Raw genomic sequence first — 20,197 nt, 5'->3', positions numbered from 1 at the left:
CTCTCTCGATCAAAGAACTTACTCTCAAAACAGTTCTCCTGGTGGCCATCACATCAGCGAAGAGGATTTCCAAGATTCGAGGTCTGGGCTCGAAGGAGCCTTTTCTAAACTTCTTCCCGGACAGAGTGGTCCTAATTCCTATGCTGGGATCAAACCCCAAGGTTACCTCAGTTTTTCATGAGAACCAGGAGATTGTTCTCCCCACCTTCAGATCAAGTGAAAATTCTTCTGTAGTCCATCCTCTTGATATCAACGCATGTTGCCTCGTTCTGAGTACAGCCTGGAACGCACTCCGCACTAGGAAGTTCCGGAGCGGCGCGGCTCCCTGAATAGTGTGTGGGTAACCCACACGGTAGGCCCCGGTATGGGAAAATAGAGGGATCTTTTATTGTTCTGTTACTGCAACAATCTAGTAAAAATCGAAGGTTTTAAGGATTTTACACCATGAGGAGTCCGTCTCTTGTGTTCCCTAAGACTCGCATATAGGATTATCCTCCTTAAGTACATATGGGCTGGTGGACCAGAGATCACAGGGATCTCAGAAGCGCTAATTGATATTATTTTGCCATATGGTAAAAGAGATCAACAACATCTGGTGAGTTTGAATTCTCTCTAATCTTATAACACACGGAGGGTGCCACGGTCACTGCCACCATCACTATTGGATCGGGGGGATAGCACTTTGCACTTTTAAGAAGAGTAGAAACCCCGTTTTGGAATTTAAAGGAACTAATATTTATTGAGGTTGAACTCCATTTTTGGACATTACATGTACTTTTTATACACTTGGACCATATTTGCACTTTCTCTAGGAATTATATTTCTTTGGAATGATTTTTCACTTTTTTCTTCCTAATTTATAGTAATGTATTTATATGTATTTATTGCACTCGAGCACTTTATTTATGATATGATTTTTGTATCACCAATAAAATGTGTATTTTTTTTTTTTAAATCTGACTAAACACCAAAAATAATTATTTTGCTGCTATTGCCATTGATTTCAATGAAGGGGAGAGGATGTTTATTTCTACTGTTAAACACCAGTTAAGGAGTAAATTTATTGCCAAAACTGCCACTCAACACCAATTAGGGTATTGAATATTAAGTGCTGATACCGGCACTGAACAGCAATGATGGGGAGCATAGGTGTGCGCAGCTTATTGCATTAGGGTGTGCACACCAAAGCTCAAACACACGTACGCTTTTTGGGATTTTTTTTTTACCAAAAATATGTAGCAGAATACAAATTGGCCTAAACTGATGAAGAAATTAGATTTTTTTAAAAAGATGTTATTGGATATATGTTTTATAGCAGAAAGTAAATTTTTTTTTACTTTTGTTTTTTTTTTTTTCAAAATTGACAGTCTTTTTTTTGTTTATAGCGCAAAAAAAAACAGAAAAAAAAACCACAGAGGTGATCAAATATCACTGAATGAAAGCTCAATTTGTGGGGGAAAAAAAAGACATCAATTTTAAATGGGTACAGCTTTGCATGACAGCGCAACAGAGTGCGTATCGCAAAAAATTTTACTGAAGTGATTAATATTGCTGCCACTGTCACTGACACCAATTAAGGGGTTTATTAATGGTTCCCCTACTTTAGAACTGAACACCACATGGCTGTCTCTGTGGCAGTGTGTTGCTTCTATACAGCCTGGTGTAAGAAGCAAGCGCATACACAGTAGGGAGCCAGCAGTGAAGCCCAAAGGCTTTACTGCTGGGTTCCCTTACCCTGGATTGCGGCGGCGGCACCCGAGAGCCGAAACGTAAATCGGCTTTGGGTGCCGACATCACAGGCTCCCTGGACAGGTAAGTTCTACTATTTAAAAGTCAGCAACTACAGTATTTGTAGCTGCTGACTTTTAATTTTTTAAGGGGGACGGAACTCCTCTTTAAGATAACAAACCTTCTGGGTGTAGCAGCTTTCCCAGCACCCCCATAATACTTACCTGAGCCCCATCTCTTTCCAGCGATGTCCACGAGTCCCTCGGCCATTAGGGACTCTCTCTCTGTGCTGATTGGCTGGGACACAGCCGTGGTGCCATTGGCTCCCGCGGCTGTCAATCAAAGTCAGTTAGCCAATCAGGAGAGAGAGAGAGGGCAGGGCCAAATAACAGCTCCATGTGTTAATGGACACATGGAGCTGCAGCTCAGCTCGGGTGCCCCCATAGCAAGCTGCTTGCTGTGGGGGCACTCAACAGGAGGGAGGGGCTAGGAGCAGCAACGAGGGACTCAAGAAGAGGAGGATCCTGGCTGCCGTGTGCAAAACCAACTGCACAGAGGAGGTGTATAACATGTTGATTTAAAAAAAAAAGACTTTACAACCACTTTAACACTTGTGAAATGCCAGTCCAACGCCCATTCTAAAGCTCATTAACGCGAGTCTAACGCCCCTACCAATGCTATAGGAGCGTTTGTTAGGCATTAGAAATTTAGTCAAGTGCGAACAAGCCCTTAGCCATGCATGTCCGCACAGTGTGAGAGGAAGCATAGGAGGGCTCTACTGCCTTGCAATGATGGCCCATTGTTTTTAGTCTATTGTGTTTCTGTAGTACTGATACTGAAATCACAGAAGAACTACAGAAATCCAGTCAAAGAATTACAGTCTGGAGGGAATCTCCAGCAGCTTAGAAATCAAATATTCATATTGATTAGCCAGAGTCTTCAGGCTAATACCAAGAGTTAGTAGCTTAGGTATTTACTAATACCCATAAGCATGGGAACATTATCATCCCCTTTATAGGTTAATGGGACTCCCAATTTAGGCTTAATCCATCTTCTGAGACTAGAGCTTTTCTCCCATCAGTAGCAGTTCTTCCACATTTAGCCAGACCATTTTCAAACAAATGACCCCTCCAACTAATTTGTAGGTACCTTGTAATGAAACAAAATGAAAGTGAAATAGAATTTTAGTGAAGAGTACAATCAGTCCTTCACAGTTTTCCCCTTTCTCCTTACATAGTTCAAACGAATTGTGGTACGCCCCACTCTTGGTTCATGAAGCTCCACTTGTTAACAGTCGATGGGCCTTTGGAATGAACCAAAGAAGTCTTCGCTTTATAGAAAGTTGCATTCAGAACTTACCTACCATCTGTGTCCGGAAAAAAGGGCTGGATCAACCGATTGCCTGGGGTTTAATCGAGACCTCCATGGAAATACGCATGGGCTATACCCTTTCTGATTACAGGAATCTTGGTCTCGCACATAACGTACTACTCAAGCTTGCAGCAGCCAATCATGAAAAAGAAGCTCCAAGCTATGTACACACGGCACCTGATAATATACCAAGTCAAGCTGCAATACTAAAGGCAGGGTTTCAACTCGCTGGCAGATGGGAGCAATGTTACTTCAAGCAAAAGAGCTAAAAATACTAAACATACAAGCTATCAAAAAATTGCAAACCAACAAAAATAACTTGTTTCAAAAGAAACCTGCTGGTGCTTTAGAAGCCAGCTCACATCTATCCTGCTGCCCGTTCTAGACCACAGCTTGCCATACTGGAATGCAATTTATAAGCAAAAGAAGATTCACACAATTTTACCCAGAGATCAGAGAGTCTATTAGAAATCAAACAGGTAGTGACACTTCCAATTCACAATAGCTCACATGTGGAAAGAACAATTTACACAATTTGATAGAAAAATAGCCTAGGCTATATACAGCGCTTGCCGCAGAAAAACAATTAACTTAATGTATGTGAACAATGTTGAAAACTTATCTTTACAGTATAAGTGAAAATACAAATCAATTAAACACATGAAATTTTATAAAAAGTTCCAAGGAATTGATAAATAGACAAATTAGTCTTTTCCAGTGGTGATCAATATACAGTGGTTACGGAAAGTATTCAGACCCCCTTAAATTTTTCACTCTTTGTTATATTGCAGCCATTTGCTAAAATCATTTAAGTTCATTCTTCTTCCTCATGAATCTACACATAGCACCCCATACTGACAGAAAAACACAGAATTGTTGACATTGTTGCAGATTTATTAAAAAAGAAAAACTGAAATATCACATGGTCCTCAGTATTCAGACCCTTTGCTGTGACACTCATATATTTAACTCAGGTGCTTTCCATTTCTTCTGATCATCCTTGAGATGGTTCTACACCTTCATTTGAGTCCAGCTGTGTTTGATTATACTGATTGGACTTGATTAGGAAAGCCACACACCTGTCTATATAAGACCTTCCAGATCACAATGCATGTCAGAGCAAATGAGAATCATGAGGTCAAAGGAACTGCCTGAAGAGCTCAGAGACAGAATTGTGGCAAGACACAGATCTGGCCAAGGTTACAAAAAGATTTCTGCTGCACTTAAGGTTCCTAAGAGCACAGTGGCCTCCATAATCCTCAAATGGAAGACGTTTGGGATGACCAGAACCCTTCCTAGAGCTGGCTGTCCGGTCAAACTGAGCTATCGGGGGAGAAGAGCCTTGGTGAGAGAGGTAAAGAAGAACCCAAAGATCACTGTGGCTGAGCTCCAGAGATGCAGTCAGGAGATGGGAGAAAGTTGTAGAAAGTCAACCATCACCGCAGCCCTCCACCAGTCGGGGCTTTATGGCAGAGTGGCCCGACGGAAGCCTCTCCTCAGTGTAAGACACATGAAAGCCCGCATGGAGTTTGCTAAAAAACACCTGAAGGACTCCAAGATGGTGAGAAATAAGATTCTCTGGTCTGATGAGCCCAAAATAGAACTTTTTGGCCTTAATTCTAAGCGGTATGTGTGGAGAAAACCAGGCACTGCTCATCACCTGTCCAATACAGTCCCAACAGTGAAGCATGGTGGTGGCAGCATCATGCTGTGGGGGTGTTTTTCAGCTGCAGGGACAGGACGACTGGTTGCAATCGAGGGAAAGATGAATGCGGCCAAGTACAGGGATATCCTGGACAAAAACCTTCTCCAGAGTGCTCTGGACCTCAGACTGGGCCGAAGGTTTACCTTCCAACAAGACAATGACCCTAAGCACACAGCTAAAATAATGAAGGAGTGGCTTCACAACAACTCCGTGACTGTTCTTGAATGGCCCAGCCAGAGCCCTGACTTAAACCCAATTGAGCATCTCTGGAGAGACCTAAAAATGGCTGTCCACCAACGTTTACCATCCAACCTGACAGAACTGGAGAGGATCTGCAAGGAGGAATGGCAGAGGATCCCCAAATCCAGGTGTGAAAGACTTGTTGCATCTTTCCCAAAAAGACCCCTGGCTGTATTAGATCAAAAGGGGGCTTCTACTAAATACTGAGCAAAGGGTCTGAATACTTAGGACCATGTGATATTTCAGTTTTTCTTTTTTAATAAATCTGCAACAATGTCAACAATTCTGTGTTTTTCTGTCAGTATGGGGTGCTATGTGTACATTCATGAGGAAGAAGAATGAACTTAAATGATTTTAGCAAATGGCTGCAATATAACAAAGAGTGAAAAATTTAAGGGGGTCTGAATACTTTCCGTACCCACTGTATGTGAATAAAATAAATAAAATTCAATAAATAAAGTCTTTTCAAGTGGTGATCAGGTGCAAAGTGCTTCGTGCTCAATAAATAAAAGTTTGTGACTTTTGTGACATGGATTCCTCTTTTCCTGTGGCTTGTGGTAGAAATAAATGACTTACCAGAATTATTGGGTCCTATGTGCTGTATAGCACTAGGACCTACAGCGCTTGGAGGCCATTCAGGCCGGATTGGGGATCCCCTTTGTGGATGATCCTGGTGGGATACAGGTTAGGTTCCTCCTTACCCGATCTCGATCCTCAGGATATGGGGTTAAAAGAAAGGCTCCAGATAGTGTATTATCGTTTTAAAAGTTTATTCATCAAATATTCATAAAAATCAGAGCAAAGAAAGACTAAAACTCCAAGTTTGCAGGCAAAGAAACTGCTTACAAACACCTCTTAGCAGAGTGGCGAGCGGAGTGTTCCGGCTTGCGTTCCACGTGGTGAGTAGCGTGCTGACGTGCGTTCCACAACCTTGACACGTTTCGTCACTTCCTGTGACGTTTTCAAAAGGTAGCTTTTATTGAGCATGAAGCACTTTGCACCTGATCACCACTTGAAAAGACTTTATTTATTGAATTTTACATTTATTTTATTCACATATATTGATCACCACTGGAAAAGACTTATTTATCTATTTATCAGTTCCTTGGAACTTTTTATTAATTTTCATGTGTTTAATTGATTTGTATTTTCACTTATATTGTAAAGATAAGTTTTCAACATTGTTCACATACATTAAGTTAATTGTTTTTCTGCGGCAAGCGCTGTATATAGCCTAGGCTATTTTTCTATCATCCATTTTAAATCTACAGCTGCTGCCACACAATATATATTTTTATATTTATATCTCACTAATTACACACATTTTTATATTTTTATCTTATATTTAAACAAAACCTTTTCCGAGGCACGGGGAGATACACTAGTATAGTGTTATCTTTTTTCTATCTTCAATTTACACAATTTACCAAGGTTAGAATGCATTTTTATCAACAAAAAAAAAAAGCCATGACAGATTTGTCAAGGTGTGGTGCTTGTGGGACGAATATTATCACCAAACTCCTATTACTGAAAGACTGACAACCCTGTGAGTAACCAACCACATGGGACTGGGGGCCACACTATTTACGCTCTTTTTTTCCCCCACTTAGCTAACAATCTTTCCCCTCTGCTGCCATTCTTCTCCTTCCTTCGTTACTTTTTTCTCCTTTTTTTTTGCTTTGAACACCTGCCAAAAAGGTCCTCTCTATCCCTTCCACTCCTTACTCCCCTCTTGCAATTACACCTAATATTTCACAAAACGGGCATTAGGAGTCAGTAAAGTATTATGGAGCTAAATCCATGCCCTTGTGCTGCACCCCCCCCCCCCTCGTTTTTGTGTTTTGTATGGAATTGTGTAATCATAAAACTTAATCATGAATATTACTTTGTGTGAATATGACTGCTTCCTGCTCAACAGAAAATAAAAACTTTTGTTTCACTCTCAAGTATCATCATTCTAGTATATGTGAGTCAAATATCCTTGTATAGGCAGTAGGCACTGGGGGTTCCCCCACACACAGGTCATTGTGGCTGGATGAGATATAGGGTCCTTTCACACGAATGATCCGATCAGATCTGCCTCTCAGTTTTTTAGGCGGCACTGATCGGATCCTCCATGCATCCCTATGGGACAGCGGATGTCAGCGGAGACATGTCCGCTGACACCCGCTGCCATCCACATCCGATCCTGTCCGTGAAATCCGGATGGATGGAAACCCTATTTTCCATCCGTCCAGGAGATCGGATGGGATCGGATGAGAGCCGCCTGTCCGCTCTCATGTCCGCTCTCATCCGATTCCCCATAGAGAGTAGCAGGGCTCTGACACACAGAGCGGAGAGGGAGCTGTCACCTGCCTGCTCGGCGGGGATCAGTGTATCGATCCCCTGCTGAGCAGCACAGAGTCCGCCTACGGAGCGGACCGTGTTAAAAGGAGACTTAGGGTGTCAATTTTGTCATTTTCCCCTCAATGCACACATCTTATCAACACCTGTGTCATGGATAGGTACTTTATGGCTACTTAACCACTTCTGGACCGGAAGATTTTCCCCTTTAATGACCAGGCCATATTTTCCGATTTGGCACTGCGTTATTTTAACAGACAATTGCGTGGTCGTGCGACTCTGTATCCGAATAAAATTTATGTCCTTTTTTCCCCACAAATAGAGCTTTCTTTTGTTGGTATTTGATCACCTGTGCGATTTTTATTTTTTGCGCTATAAGCAAAAAAAGAGCGGCAATTCTGAAAAAAAACAATATTTTTCACTTTCTGCTATATAACATTCTCAAAAAAAAATAAAAAATGTAAAAATCTAATTTTTTGAACATTTTAGACCAATTTGTTTTCTGCTACATATTTTTGATAAGCAAAATTGCAATAAGCGCATTTTGATTGGTTTGCGCAAAAGTTATCGCGTCTACTAACTACGGGAAAGATTTATGTAATTTTTATTGTTTTTTTATGTAATGGCGGCGATCTGGGATTTTTAGCAGGACTGCGACATTGCGGCGGACAGATCGGACCCCTAACTGACATTTTTTACACTTTTGGGGGGACCAGTGACATTACTACAGTAATCAGTGCTAAAAATATGCACTGTTACTGTAATAATGACACTGGCAGGGAAGGGGTTAACACTGTGGGTGATCAAGGGGTTCAATGTAAGCCTAGGGGAGTGATTCCACTGTGGGGGGCGTGGCTTGTGAAATGATCATAGAGACCTGTGATCCTATATAGAAGGATCACATGGGCTCTGTGATCATTCCAGAGAGAAGAACGGCCAGCTGTGTTTACAACAGCTAACGGTCCTTCTCTCTCAGCGGGGAGCGATTGCGGGTGTCAGGCGGCAATCGGAGTCGCCTGCTCCGTGTATCGGTGTCCCGCTGCTGAGTGGGGGCAGGAGCGTGCCGGCGGCAGTGTGCGCTCTCCCCCTAGCTGCCAGCGCACGACAGACGTAGGTCTATGGTGGTTTGCGCAGGAGAGCCGCACTGCTGCAGTAAATTGGCGGCGGGCGGTCGGGAACCAGTTAAGTAAACTGTGCAGCGCCTATGCAGGACAAAGCAATAGGTTCACTTAATTGCTTCCTCTAAATGGATATATTCACTTTCCTTTTACTCCTCCACTGTCATGTTTGCCTGCAGGAGTGCAGAAAAGAATCCTGGGTACAGGTACACTATATTACTAAAAGTATTGGGACGCCTGCCTTTACACGCACATGAACTTTAATGGCATCCCAGTCTTAAGCCTAGTACACACGCAACGATTATCGGCCGACCGATCGTCCGTCTTTTGTCCAGAGTTGTGTTTTGTTGGTTGGAATGTGCCTAGACTGCACACGAATTTTCTCGCCCGACAAAATTCTACTTCAGAAGTGATGTCATGTGTTGGTTTGCTTTCTTTGTGTTTATTCTTCTCTGGCATGCCCAGACTTGCTCATTAGCTTTTTCCCTGTCGAAATCTGTACTGACTGCATGAAAATCGGCCGTGTTTTGACGGCAGACAAAAATTTTATAGCCTGCACATCAGGATTTTTTTGGCCGAAAAGTCGGAGTCGGTTGTCGGAAGCATCATACTAACAAGCCGAAAATCAGCAGATCAGGCGTCGGACGAAAATTCCCTGCCGATTTCCAACACGTGTGTACGAGGCTTTAGTCCGTAGGGTTCAATATTGAGTTGGCCCACCCTTTGCAACTATAACAGCTTCAACTCCCCTGGGAAGGCTGTTCACAAGGTTTAGGAGTTTGTCTATGGGAAAGTTTGATCATTCTTCCTGAAGCACATTTGTGAGGTCAGGCACTAATGTGGACGAGAAGGCCTGGCTCGCAGTCTCTGATCTAATTCATCCCAAAGGTTTTGTTATCAGGTTGAGGTCAGGACTCTGTACAGGCCAGTCATGTTCCTCCACCCCAAACTCACTCATCCATGTCTTTATGGACTTTGATTTGTGCACTGGTGGGCAGTCATGGTGGAACAGGAAGGGGCAAAATGTACCCAGGTTTGGTTCAGAGAACATTAGTGAAGTTCAGATCCAAAATCCAAACCCCTTTAATATGAATGGGATATCAATGGCCATTTGCTAAGCTAAAAGTGAAGGGATTGACAAAGAAATGCCATAGGGGGTCAGGCACTGACTTGGGGACTTGTATCAAAGGAAAAAAGGGCAACATAAAAATATGCCAGGCCTTTTACTAACATACTTGGGGGATGTCTCAAAGCTGTACGTGGAGTTGCAGAATATTTAGCTCTCAGAGACATCACGTTTTGGCATCACATAAATTGCATGTCAGTTTACTTTACTTTTACATATTTTCTTGGCTTACATACAGGAGCAGCAACCAAATTTGCTTAATCACCCCCCCCCCCCCTCCCTTAAAAAAAAATTGTAGTAAGTAGTTTTTGCCACCTAGTATGTATTTTGTGTAGCAATAATAATTGGGTGTTGTATCAGCAGAGCCAAAAAAATATCAAAAGCAGCAGAGGCAACACATCCAAAAACTATTCTAAGGTATATACTTTAAAAAAAGCAAGCTATAGCTATCAATGTCATATAAGTTGCCAAACTTGGGCAAAACAACTCACAGACCATAGCTTTTTGTGATCTACTATTCAGTAACACACTGTACAAGCCACAAACCATAATCCTCAAATCCCTATTGTGGAGTTTAGGCAGTTGATGTGCTCAACAAGAAAAAAATCACAACGCCATGTTTCAGAGACAAAAGCATGTTTCAGATGGACAGAAATTTGATTGGGGCCAAAGCCAATGAAGTAAGTGTGGAAAATGAGTCAGTTGTAAAAAATAAAATTAGAGTAGGATATTCCAGACACAAGATTCCTAAATATTGTGGAGACTCATTGCTCATCAAGCAAGCATTTGTACTTGGCCACTATGTCAGGGGAAAGGGCGAAAGATATTTTATTAAGGTTAAAGAAAAAAAAATAAATATATATATATATATATATATATATATATATATATATATATAATATATATTTTTTTTTTTTTTCTTTTACTTTATTATATCACAGCCAAGAGCCAGAAATATTGTACTGACACACAGAACACCATAAAAGTGTTTTTAATAGGACACATTTCAAGATGAATTGAGTAGTGTGCTTATTCAGAGTCAAAAGCCAGAAAAACTGAGCTGATTTTAAATCAGATGTGATATAGAGGTTGGTATAAAAAGCTAAATTTCAATGTAAGCTAATGATACAAAGCTAAGCAAGGTAATAAATTCACAGCAGGATCTAGAAGCTATACAAGAAGACCAAAATAAAATAAAGGGGTCTTGCATTTACATTGCAAATTAGGTTTAAAGTAATTGTAAGCAATCACCTTTTAAAAGAGCCCATTCAGTTAAATAATTGAAACAAAAGACAAAACATTTATGTTTAGAAATAAAAAAAAAAACATTTTAAACACAGTTTTTCCCCTTTTTATAAGTGATCACATTCCCTCTGCTCCCTCTGTTTTCAGCTGCATAAGAGCTGGGGGGGGGGGGGGGGAGAAGCAACAGTACACTGAGTTTCTCAGTAAATGTGGATATGTTAGGACAAGTCTGATCATTGGAGGAGAGTAGACTGAATTCTCAGCATAGCTAGAGAACTGACCACAGTGAGATCTCCTGCTTAGCGTGGTCAGTTTTTAAAAGGAAAGCAGAACGAATGACAGGAATACAAGGGATTTCACACAAAGGAACCAATACAAAGAGAACAGGGCACTTTTCATATAAGTACAACAGACACATATCAGAAATTTGAAATGCTGGGGTAACAAACATTTTAATGTTTAAAAATGTAAATCAATGCAATAGGGGGCTAAAAATATAAAAGCTAATTATTTGTTAAAGGGAGAACCTCTGGGGAGTTTGATGGTGGAAAAGGATCTGAGGGACCTAGTAGTAGATCAAAGGCTCAATAATAGCATGCAATGCCAAGCTGCAGCAAGCAAAGCTAGCAGACTATCAGCATGCATTAACCTCCCTGTTGGTAAACCCGAGTGTGGCTCGGGGTTAATTTTCAGTACCAAAAGCGGTAACCCAGAGCCATACTCGGGGTTCCCCTGTAGTGAAACTTATCTTGTCCCTACGACCCCCTGATGTCCTCCTGATGTGTCCTCTGGCTGATGCCGGCATCCGTCTTCCGGCTTCCCTTCGCAGCAAGCACCGCAACACAGGGGGGCGGAACCAGGTGGGAAATTAAAAAAAAAGTACACGAAGCATGACATGATATATTGTAATTTGTTAGGAATGCATTACTGTATCAAACTATTTCACCTCAGTTTTGTCCCTAGTGCTTTGTTCAGTGCCCTGCCTGCACTTTTACTGTTTTATTCCTCTTATTTTTATTAATATTTTTTTAATAATAATTTATTATTTAATTTATTAATTGAATTTAATAATGTAATTACCTAATTTATTCATTTATTAATTAATTAAAAATTAATAATAATTTTTATTCACTGTTACTGTTTTTTTCCTAAGAATTACAGGCCTATAATATAAAACAGATTTCCATGAAAAACAATGTACTGCTTTGGCATTCAAAAATACTCACATAATCAGACTGCCAGGGAGGCTAGAAATGGTATTGACTCAAGGGATAAATCAATATTTCTACCACTTCACAAAACTCTGGTCAGGTCACATCTAGTGAATTCTGTCCAGATCTGGTCTCTAGTCCTCAGGAAGGATGTGCTAGGACTGAGGAGAAGGGCAGCAAAGCTAAAAAGGGGACTGGAGGATCTCAATTACAAGGGATTACTACAAGCATTAAAGTGGTTGCAAACCTCAGTTATGGAATTTGAGCAAAGCACATACAGTATCTCACAAAAGTGAGTACACCCCTCACATTTTTGTAAATATTTTATTCTATCTTTTCATGTGACAACACTGAAGAAATGACACTTTGCTACAATGTAAAGTAGTGAGTGTACAGCTTGTATAACAGTGTAAATTTGCTGTCCCTTCAAAATAATTCAACACACAGCCATTAATGTCTAAACTGTTGGCAACAAAAGTGAGTACACCCCTAAGTGGAAATGTCCACATTGGGCCCAATTAGCCATTTTCCCTCCCCGGTGTCATGTGACTCGTTAGTGTTACAAGGTCTCAGGTGTGAATGGGGAGCAGGTGTGTTTAATTTGGTGTTATCGCTCTCACTCTCTCATACTGGTCACTGGAGGTTCAACATGGCACCCCATGGCAAAGAACTCTCTGAGGATCTGAAAAAAAAAAATGTTTGCTCTACATAAAGATGGCCTAGGCCAGTGATGGCTAACCTTGGCACCCCAGATGTTTTGGAACTACATTTCCCATGGTGCTCATGCACTCTGCAGTGTAGTTGAGCATCATGGGAAATGTAGTTCCAAAACATCTGGAGTGCCAAGGTTCGCCATCACTGGCCTAGGCTATAGGAAGATTGCTATATATCTGCTGTTTACTTATATCTCTTCAAAGCTCTAAGTGTCCTTTCTCTCTGGTGCTTTGTTCCTCTGTTATCAGCATGAGTCACTTCTGACAAGTTTTCCCCGACACTTGGGATACATTTGCGTCGGAAGGGAGGAAGAGCTCAGAACGGAGCTTGTCTATTCACAACACAGTTCTACTGCTGTGTGGAGGGGGTTGTGTGCCTTTCCTCCAATCAGCTCTCGCACACTGTAACTGCAGTCTCTCTGCCCTCTCCTCCGTGCTGCTGACAGATGAAGAAATATTTGTAACATGATCTGCACTTTTGAAAGGGTGTAGAGAGGAGAAGACTGCAGATAAATTAATAAAACCTATGTAGTAAAAGTTGTTTCATCTCTTTTTATCACCTGAAGCTATTCACTTCACTGGGTATGTGAGGGTTTACAACCACTTTAAACCTATTCTCCCTGGAGAAGACGCACTCAATGAAGTTGGAAACTGCGTAAAGGGTTCTTTACTCTCAGAGCATTAGGGATGTGGTACTCGATTCCAGAGTTGGTAGTGTCAATGAGAACTGTTGATAATTTCAAAAACTTCTAGATGGGCATCTTAGCTGGTGCACTATACAGGTATATGGGAAATAGTATTGACTTAAACACAACCACACAGGTTGAACTGGATGGACTGGTGTCTTACCGGGCTGTGCGACTCAGTGTTTTGCGTCTGACCGGGCTGTGCGACTCAGTGTTTTGCGTCTGACCGGGCTGTGCGACTCAGTGTTTTGCGTCTGACCGGGCTGTGCGACTCAGTGTTTTGCGTCTGACCGCGCTGTGCGACTTAGTGTTGTGCGTCTGACCGGGCTGTGCGACTTAGTGTTGTGCGTCTGACCGGGCTGTGCGACTTAGTGTTGTGCGTCTGACCGGGCTGTGCGACTTAGTGTTGTGCGTCTGACCGGGCTGTGCGACTCAGCGTTGTGCGTCTGACCGGGCTGTGAGATTGTGAGTGTTGGGTGACTGACCGGTGTCAAGTGAGTGGAGCGGAATACCAGAGGGTGAGAAGGTAGCGTTAGGAAGTCAGGAAATAGCCACATAGGATAGACTTAAATCGCTGAATCCCCATTAGATTAGATTAGTAGGTACAATGCCCGGCGGGTGTGGAGATGCGACTCGGTGTACATCTTGTGATATGTATGCGTTCCTCGGTCATGCGATCGAGGGCGAATACAAATGCGCAAAATGTGAGCACGTTGCTTCCCTGGAAGCTCAGGTCCTGAATCTAGGGAAGCAGCTGGCAACACTGAGACGAATGTCCATACCGGAGGAGAGCCAGGATTGTACCAATCAGGTGCAGACAGGGGCCTGCACAGAGGTGGGCGGAGTATCGGAGGTGCAGGCATCAGAGCAGAGCAGAGGGGTGACAGTTAGGAGGGGTAGAAGGGGACAAGTCAAGGAGGCTGATCCTGGGCTGGAGCACCCCAATAGATACGCCCCGTTGTGTGATGTTGGGAAACCAGTCAGGGACCAGCATTGCTGGAGCAGAGTGACGCCCCTAGCTGCCAGGGGAAGAACTCCTCCAGTGAGGCCGGGAGAAAGGGAAAGGAAAGACAGGTGCTGGTGGTAGGGGACTCAATTATTAGAAGGGCAGACAGTGTAATCTGTGACATAGACCGTGTGCGCCGAACAGTCTGTTGTTTGCCGGGCGCTCGGGTTCGGCACATCGCGGATCGGGTGAACAGATTATTGGGTGGGGCTGGGGAAGACCCAGCTGTCATGGTACACGTGGGTACCAATGACATAGGCAGAGGAAGACGGAGAGTCCTAAACGATTTCAGGGACTTAGGCGCTAAGTTGAGGACTAGGACCTCCAAGGTAGTATTTTCCGAAATACTACCTGTACCTCGAGCCACACCAGAGAGGCAGCGGGAGATTAGGGAAGTTAACGAGTGGCTGAGGAGCTGGTGTAGTAAGGAGGGTTTCGGGTTCCTGGAGAACTGGGCCGACTTCTCAGTCGGTCACCGGCTCTTTGGTAGGGACGGATTGCACCTAAATGGGGTGGGTGCAGCCGTACTGGGTGAGAGGATGGCCAAAAAGTTAGAGGGGCTTTTAAACTAGGGAATGGGGGGGAGGGTACAGATGTAGAATTAGCCAGTGGAAAGCAAGTTTCAGAGGGCAGAAATGGGGGCATTAGCGGTAGGGTGTTCGGAGCCCCTATACCCAGGGTGGGTACGGGGAAAAATCAAGAGAGCAGCCTAAAAACATCAAAATTACGAGGCTTATATACCAATGCCAGAAGCCTGGCCAACAAGATGGGAGAGCTGGAGCTGCTGATGTTTGAGGAGGACTTAGATTTTGTGGGGATAACTGAGACTTGGTTTGACAGCTCTCATGACTGGATGGCGACCATTCAGGGGTATTCCCTTTATCGCAGAGATAGAGAGGGTAAAAAAGGGGGAGGGGTATGTTTGTATATTAAGAACAGTATACAGGTAAATATGAGGGATGATATTAATAATGGAGCTATGGACGAGGCAGAATCCCTATGGGTAGAGCTTCAAAGGAAAGGCACGGTGGGAAAGGTAATATTGGGCGTATGCTATAGGCCCCCAAACCAGAGGGAGGAGGGTGAGGAAGACCTCATGTTACAGATAGGATTGGCAGCAAGGATGGGAAATGTCATTATAATGGGGGACTTTAATTATCCAGATATAGACTGGGCAGAAGGAACCGCGCATTCAGCCAAGGCTCGGCAGTTCCTAAATGTTTTGCAGGACAATTTCATGGGTCAGATGGTGAATGCACCGACAAGAAACAATGCGGTACTTGACCTACTGATTACCAACAATACAGACCTGCTCACGGATATAGAAATACGGGACAACTTAGGGAACAGTGACCATAGGTCAATTGGTTTCAGTATTAATTACAGTAATAGGAAACACAAGGGTAATATAAGGACACTGAATTTCAAAAGAGCCAATTTCCCTAAACTGCGCTCACTGCTAGAAAATATCAAATGGGATAGAACCCTGGGAACAAAGAACACGGAGGAAAAATGGGAGTGCTTCAAGAGCATACTTAACAAGGGGGTGGGCCAGTGCATTCCACTGGGAAATAAATTTAAAAGAGCAAAACTAAACCCTGGGTGGCTAAACTCCAACATAAAAATGTATATTAGAGCTAAAGAAAAGGCCTTCAAAAAATACAAGACTGAGGGGTCATTGGCAGCATTTAAGCATTACAAAGAGTGCAATAAGAAATGTAAAGATGAAATCAGGGCGGCTAAAATAGAACACGAGAGACATATAGCGGAGGAGAGTAAAAAGAACCCCAAGAAATTCTTTAAGTATATAAACAGTAAGAAAGCAAGGCCAGAACACATTGGCCCCATAAAAGATGATAAAGGAAAAATGGCCACTGAGGACAGAGAAAAGGCGGAAGTGTTAAATAATTTCTTTTCTTCAGTCTTCACAAAGGAATCGGGGGGCTACATGAACCCCGCTTGTAAGGCCGAACTAAATAATACACCTCAGGAAGTGCCGCCATGGCTAACAGAGGATAGACTTAGAGCTAAACTAGAGAAACTTAACATAAATAAATCCCCGGGACCGGATGGCTTGCACCCAAGGGTTCTATATGAGCTCAGTCAGGTGATTGCCAGACCATTATTCTTGATCTTTAAGGATAGTTTACATACAGGTATGGTGCCAGCTGATTGGAAAAAAGCCAACGTGGTACCAATATTTAAGAAGGGGCCGAGATATATCCCGGGTAACTATAGGCCGGTCAGCCTAACATCTGTAGTCTGCAAAATTTTGGAGGGGATGATAAGGGACCACATACAAGACTTTAGTAATGAAAACGGTATTATAAGTAGTAATCAGCATGGATTCATGAAAAATCGTTCATGCCAAACCAATCTATTAACCTTCTACGATGAAGTGAGCTGCCACTTAGATAAAGGTAAGCCTGTGGATGTGGTGTATCTGGACTTTGCAAAGGCCTTTGACACCGTTCCCCACAAACGCTTACTGTACAAACTAAGGAAGATAGGTATGGACCATAAGGTGAGTACCTGGATAGAGAACTGGCTCCAGGGGAGAGTACAGAGGGTGGTGATTAATGGGGAGTACTCGGATTGGGCGGGTGTGGAAAGTGGGGTCCCCCAGGGTTCTGTCCTGGGACCAATCCTGTTTAATTTATTCATAAATGATCTAGAGGAGGGGATATCTAGTACAATCTCAGTATTTGCAGATGATACTAAATTAGGCATGCCAATATCTTCTATGCAGGATGTGGAAATCTTGCAAGCAGACCTGAACAAAATAACGGGGTGGGCAACTACATGGCAGATGAGATTTAATGTAGAAAAATGTAAAGTAATGCACTTGGGGGCCAGAAACCAGAAAGCAAGCTACTCACTAGGGGGGGAACCTCTGGGTGAGTCTAGGATGGAAAGGGACCTGGGGGTACTGGTAGACAACAGGCTTGGAAGTGGCATGCAATGCCAAGCCGCTGCAAGCAAAGCCAACAGAATACTGGGTTGTATAAAAAAGGGGATTCACTCCAGAAATAAAGAGATTATTCTTCCACTCTACAAGACTCTGGTCCGGCCACATCTGGAGTATGCTGTCCAGTTCTGGGCACCGGTCCTCAGGAAGGATGTGCTGGAACTGGAGAAAGTCCAGAGAAGGGCAACAAAAATAATTAGGGGAATGGAGGACATCGGCTATGAGGAAAGACTACAAGCACTGAACCTATTCTCTCTGGAGAAGAGACGCTTGAGGGGGGATATGATATCAATGTACAAATACTGTACTGGCGACCCGAGCATAAGGAACAAACTATTTAGAGTAAGGGAATACAATAAGACACGTGGCCACTCACTAAAACTAGAGGAAAGGCGGTTTAACCTTAAAGTGCGTAAGGGGTTCTTCACTGTAAGAGCGGTAAGGATGTGGAATTCTCTTCCGCAAGCAGTCGTATCAGCGGGGAGCATTGATAGTTTCAAAAAACTATTGGATGGACACCTTACAGACCACAACATACAGGGGTATACAATGTACGGTTAAAAGCAAACACACACACATAGGTTGAACTGGATGGACTTGTGTCTTTTTTCAGCCTCACTAACTATGTAACTATGTAACTATGTAACCTTACCAACTATTAGACATGTGCAATTTGTTTCGGTCTGAATATAAATTTGGTCACATTTTTGGTCATTCAGAGATTCGGATACATCTACAAGTATATGAAATAGTAACAAATTTTGTTGAAATTTGTTTAGTTTCATGTTTTCATTTTCTAATGAATTCCAAATTTGCTATTCTAATTCGGATCAGTCGAAAAATGACTGCTGGTTGTTAAGGAGTGGACCAGGAAGCAGGCAGCCACGTCCTTAACAACCGATGAATCATCACGGTCAGCGGGCTTTCCTGCTGACAGCTGAAATTTAAACAAAAGAATGCAATGAAAAATGCAAAGAAAAAACAGCATGGGGTCCCCCCAATCCATACCAGGCCTTTTGGGTCTAGTATAGATTTTAAGGGGAACCCAACGCTAATTTTTTTTTTTAAATGGTGTGGGGTTTTCCCCTAAAATCCATACAAGACCCTTACCCAAGCATGCAGCCCGACAGGCCAGGAAAGAGGGTCAAGCGAACAAGCACCCCCCTTCCCTCCTAAACCATACCAGGCCACATCTCCGGTGGTTGTGGGGGGTGCGGGGGTGACTTCTCGAAATCTGGAAGCCCCCTTTAACAAGAGTTCCCCCAGATCCTGCCCCCAATGTGAATGAGTAAGGTGTAAAAGTGTAAAAAGTAAATAAAAACACAACAGTTTTTGACAAGTCCTTTATTAAAAAACAAAACAAAATGTCCTCCGACGTAGATCTAACATCAATCAGGATTCCCGCCGCTACCACCTTAGTAAACACTCAAGGCCAATACTGGCTATATGCCTAGAAATACAAAATGTTATGTTCTATTTTCTCATGAGAATGTAGCTGAAGAAAGTAAACTTTAAGGAAGAACTTTACACGAAAAGGAAATGAAGTTTCTAAAGCAAAACTCCAAATGAGGCCCACATGCTTACCCATAATCCTCAGCGATCCTTCTGTCTTGGAATCAAGCCTGTATTAAAAGTTTATTTGAAAAATAAGGGTTTAAAATAAACAATGAAAGATTTAAAATTACACTGACGTAAAAAAATAAATAAATAAATGAACCCAGCCCCATTATAGTTTCCTTTTAATGACTTGTTTTCTGTTCCAAGTTGAGTTCAAATATTTCCCTCCTCTTTAAATAACTTTTTATGTTTCACATTTTTTCCCCAGAGATCTGCAATTCTCATCGCTCGTCTCGGATGAAGCACACTTCGTGAACACACTCTGGGGTTTTGGTGGTAACGATCGAAGTAAGCGTTACCTAAGTCGGTGCATCCAGAGCTTCCCCACAGTGTGCATGAGGAGAGGAGGTGTAGGAGCGCCCCTTGCATGGGTGATGAGCGAGCAGTCTGCGGAAATGCGTGTGGGCTACACGGACAAACTTTACCGAGGCCAAGGAGTGTTTCGTACCATGGTTGGAAGATTGGCCACACAGTTGGAGTCCCTTGGAACTCCGCTGTACTGTCACGTGGCCCCGGACAACAAGAGCAGCCAAGCTGCTACACTGGCAGCTGGGTTCCCGTTGGCAGGAAGATGGCAGCAGTGGAATTTTGAGCCTTTGTAATATCTGGACTGTCTCTTCCTATCTATTTCATGGTGCTTAACTTTCAATGAATAAAAGTAGGACGTGCTAAAATGTAACTCCAGCCAAAACATATTTTTTTGTTATGTATAGAATGGGGTTATAGAACTTCTTTATTGCTGGTGTCATTTCCTGATAACAGATTCCGCTTCACTTTTCACCAGCACAGACATGACAGAAAGGATCTAACTGATCTTCATCCTACTAAAAACCTAAAGGAAAATAATAATGGTTTTCCATAGTGTTTACAAATAAATATGTGAAAAGTGTGGCGTGAATTTGTATTCAGCCCCCCTGATTCAGTACTTTGTAGAACCACCTTTCGCTGCAATTACAGCTGTAAGTCTTTTTGGGGATGTCTCTACCAGCTTTTCACATTAGGAGAGTGAAATGTTTGCCCATTCTTCTATGCAAAATAGCTCAAGCTCCGTCAAGCTCTTTGAACAGCAATTTTCAAGTCTTGCCACAGATTCTCAATTAGATTTAGGTCTGGACTTTGA

General features: G+C 42.7%; 1 protein-coding gene across 2 annotated transcripts in view; it reads left to right on the top strand.

Moving 5' to 3' along the window:
* LOC309564539 (glycine N-acyltransferase-like) overlaps positions 1 to 19,756 on the top strand; it is an 82,461-nt gene extending 62,705 nt beyond the window's left edge. Inside the window, exon 6 of one of the 2 annotated variants that reach the window (XM_082269181.1) lies at positions 19,286 to 19,756. In XM_082269181.1, the coding sequence (XP_082125307.1) occupies positions 19,286 to 19,679 (394 nt within the window). In that variant the 3' untranslated portion in view covers positions 19,680 to 19,756. Of the gene's footprint in view, positions 1 to 2,965; positions 3,406 to 19,285 lie in introns of those variants that run through there. The other variant, XM_082269180.1, reaches the window with a different exon arrangement.
* The last annotated feature ends 441 nt before the right edge of the window (positions 19,757 to 20,197 follow it).

This window comes from Pelophylax lessonae, assembly GCF_965119305.1.
Source record: "Pelophylax lessonae genome assembly, chromosome: 9".
Lineage (NCBI taxonomy): Eukaryota > Metazoa > Chordata > Amphibia > Anura > Ranidae > Pelophylax > Pelophylax lessonae.
The sequence above is the reverse complement of the archived record's forward strand: the minus strand, read 5'-3'. Positions and strand labels throughout refer to the sequence as shown.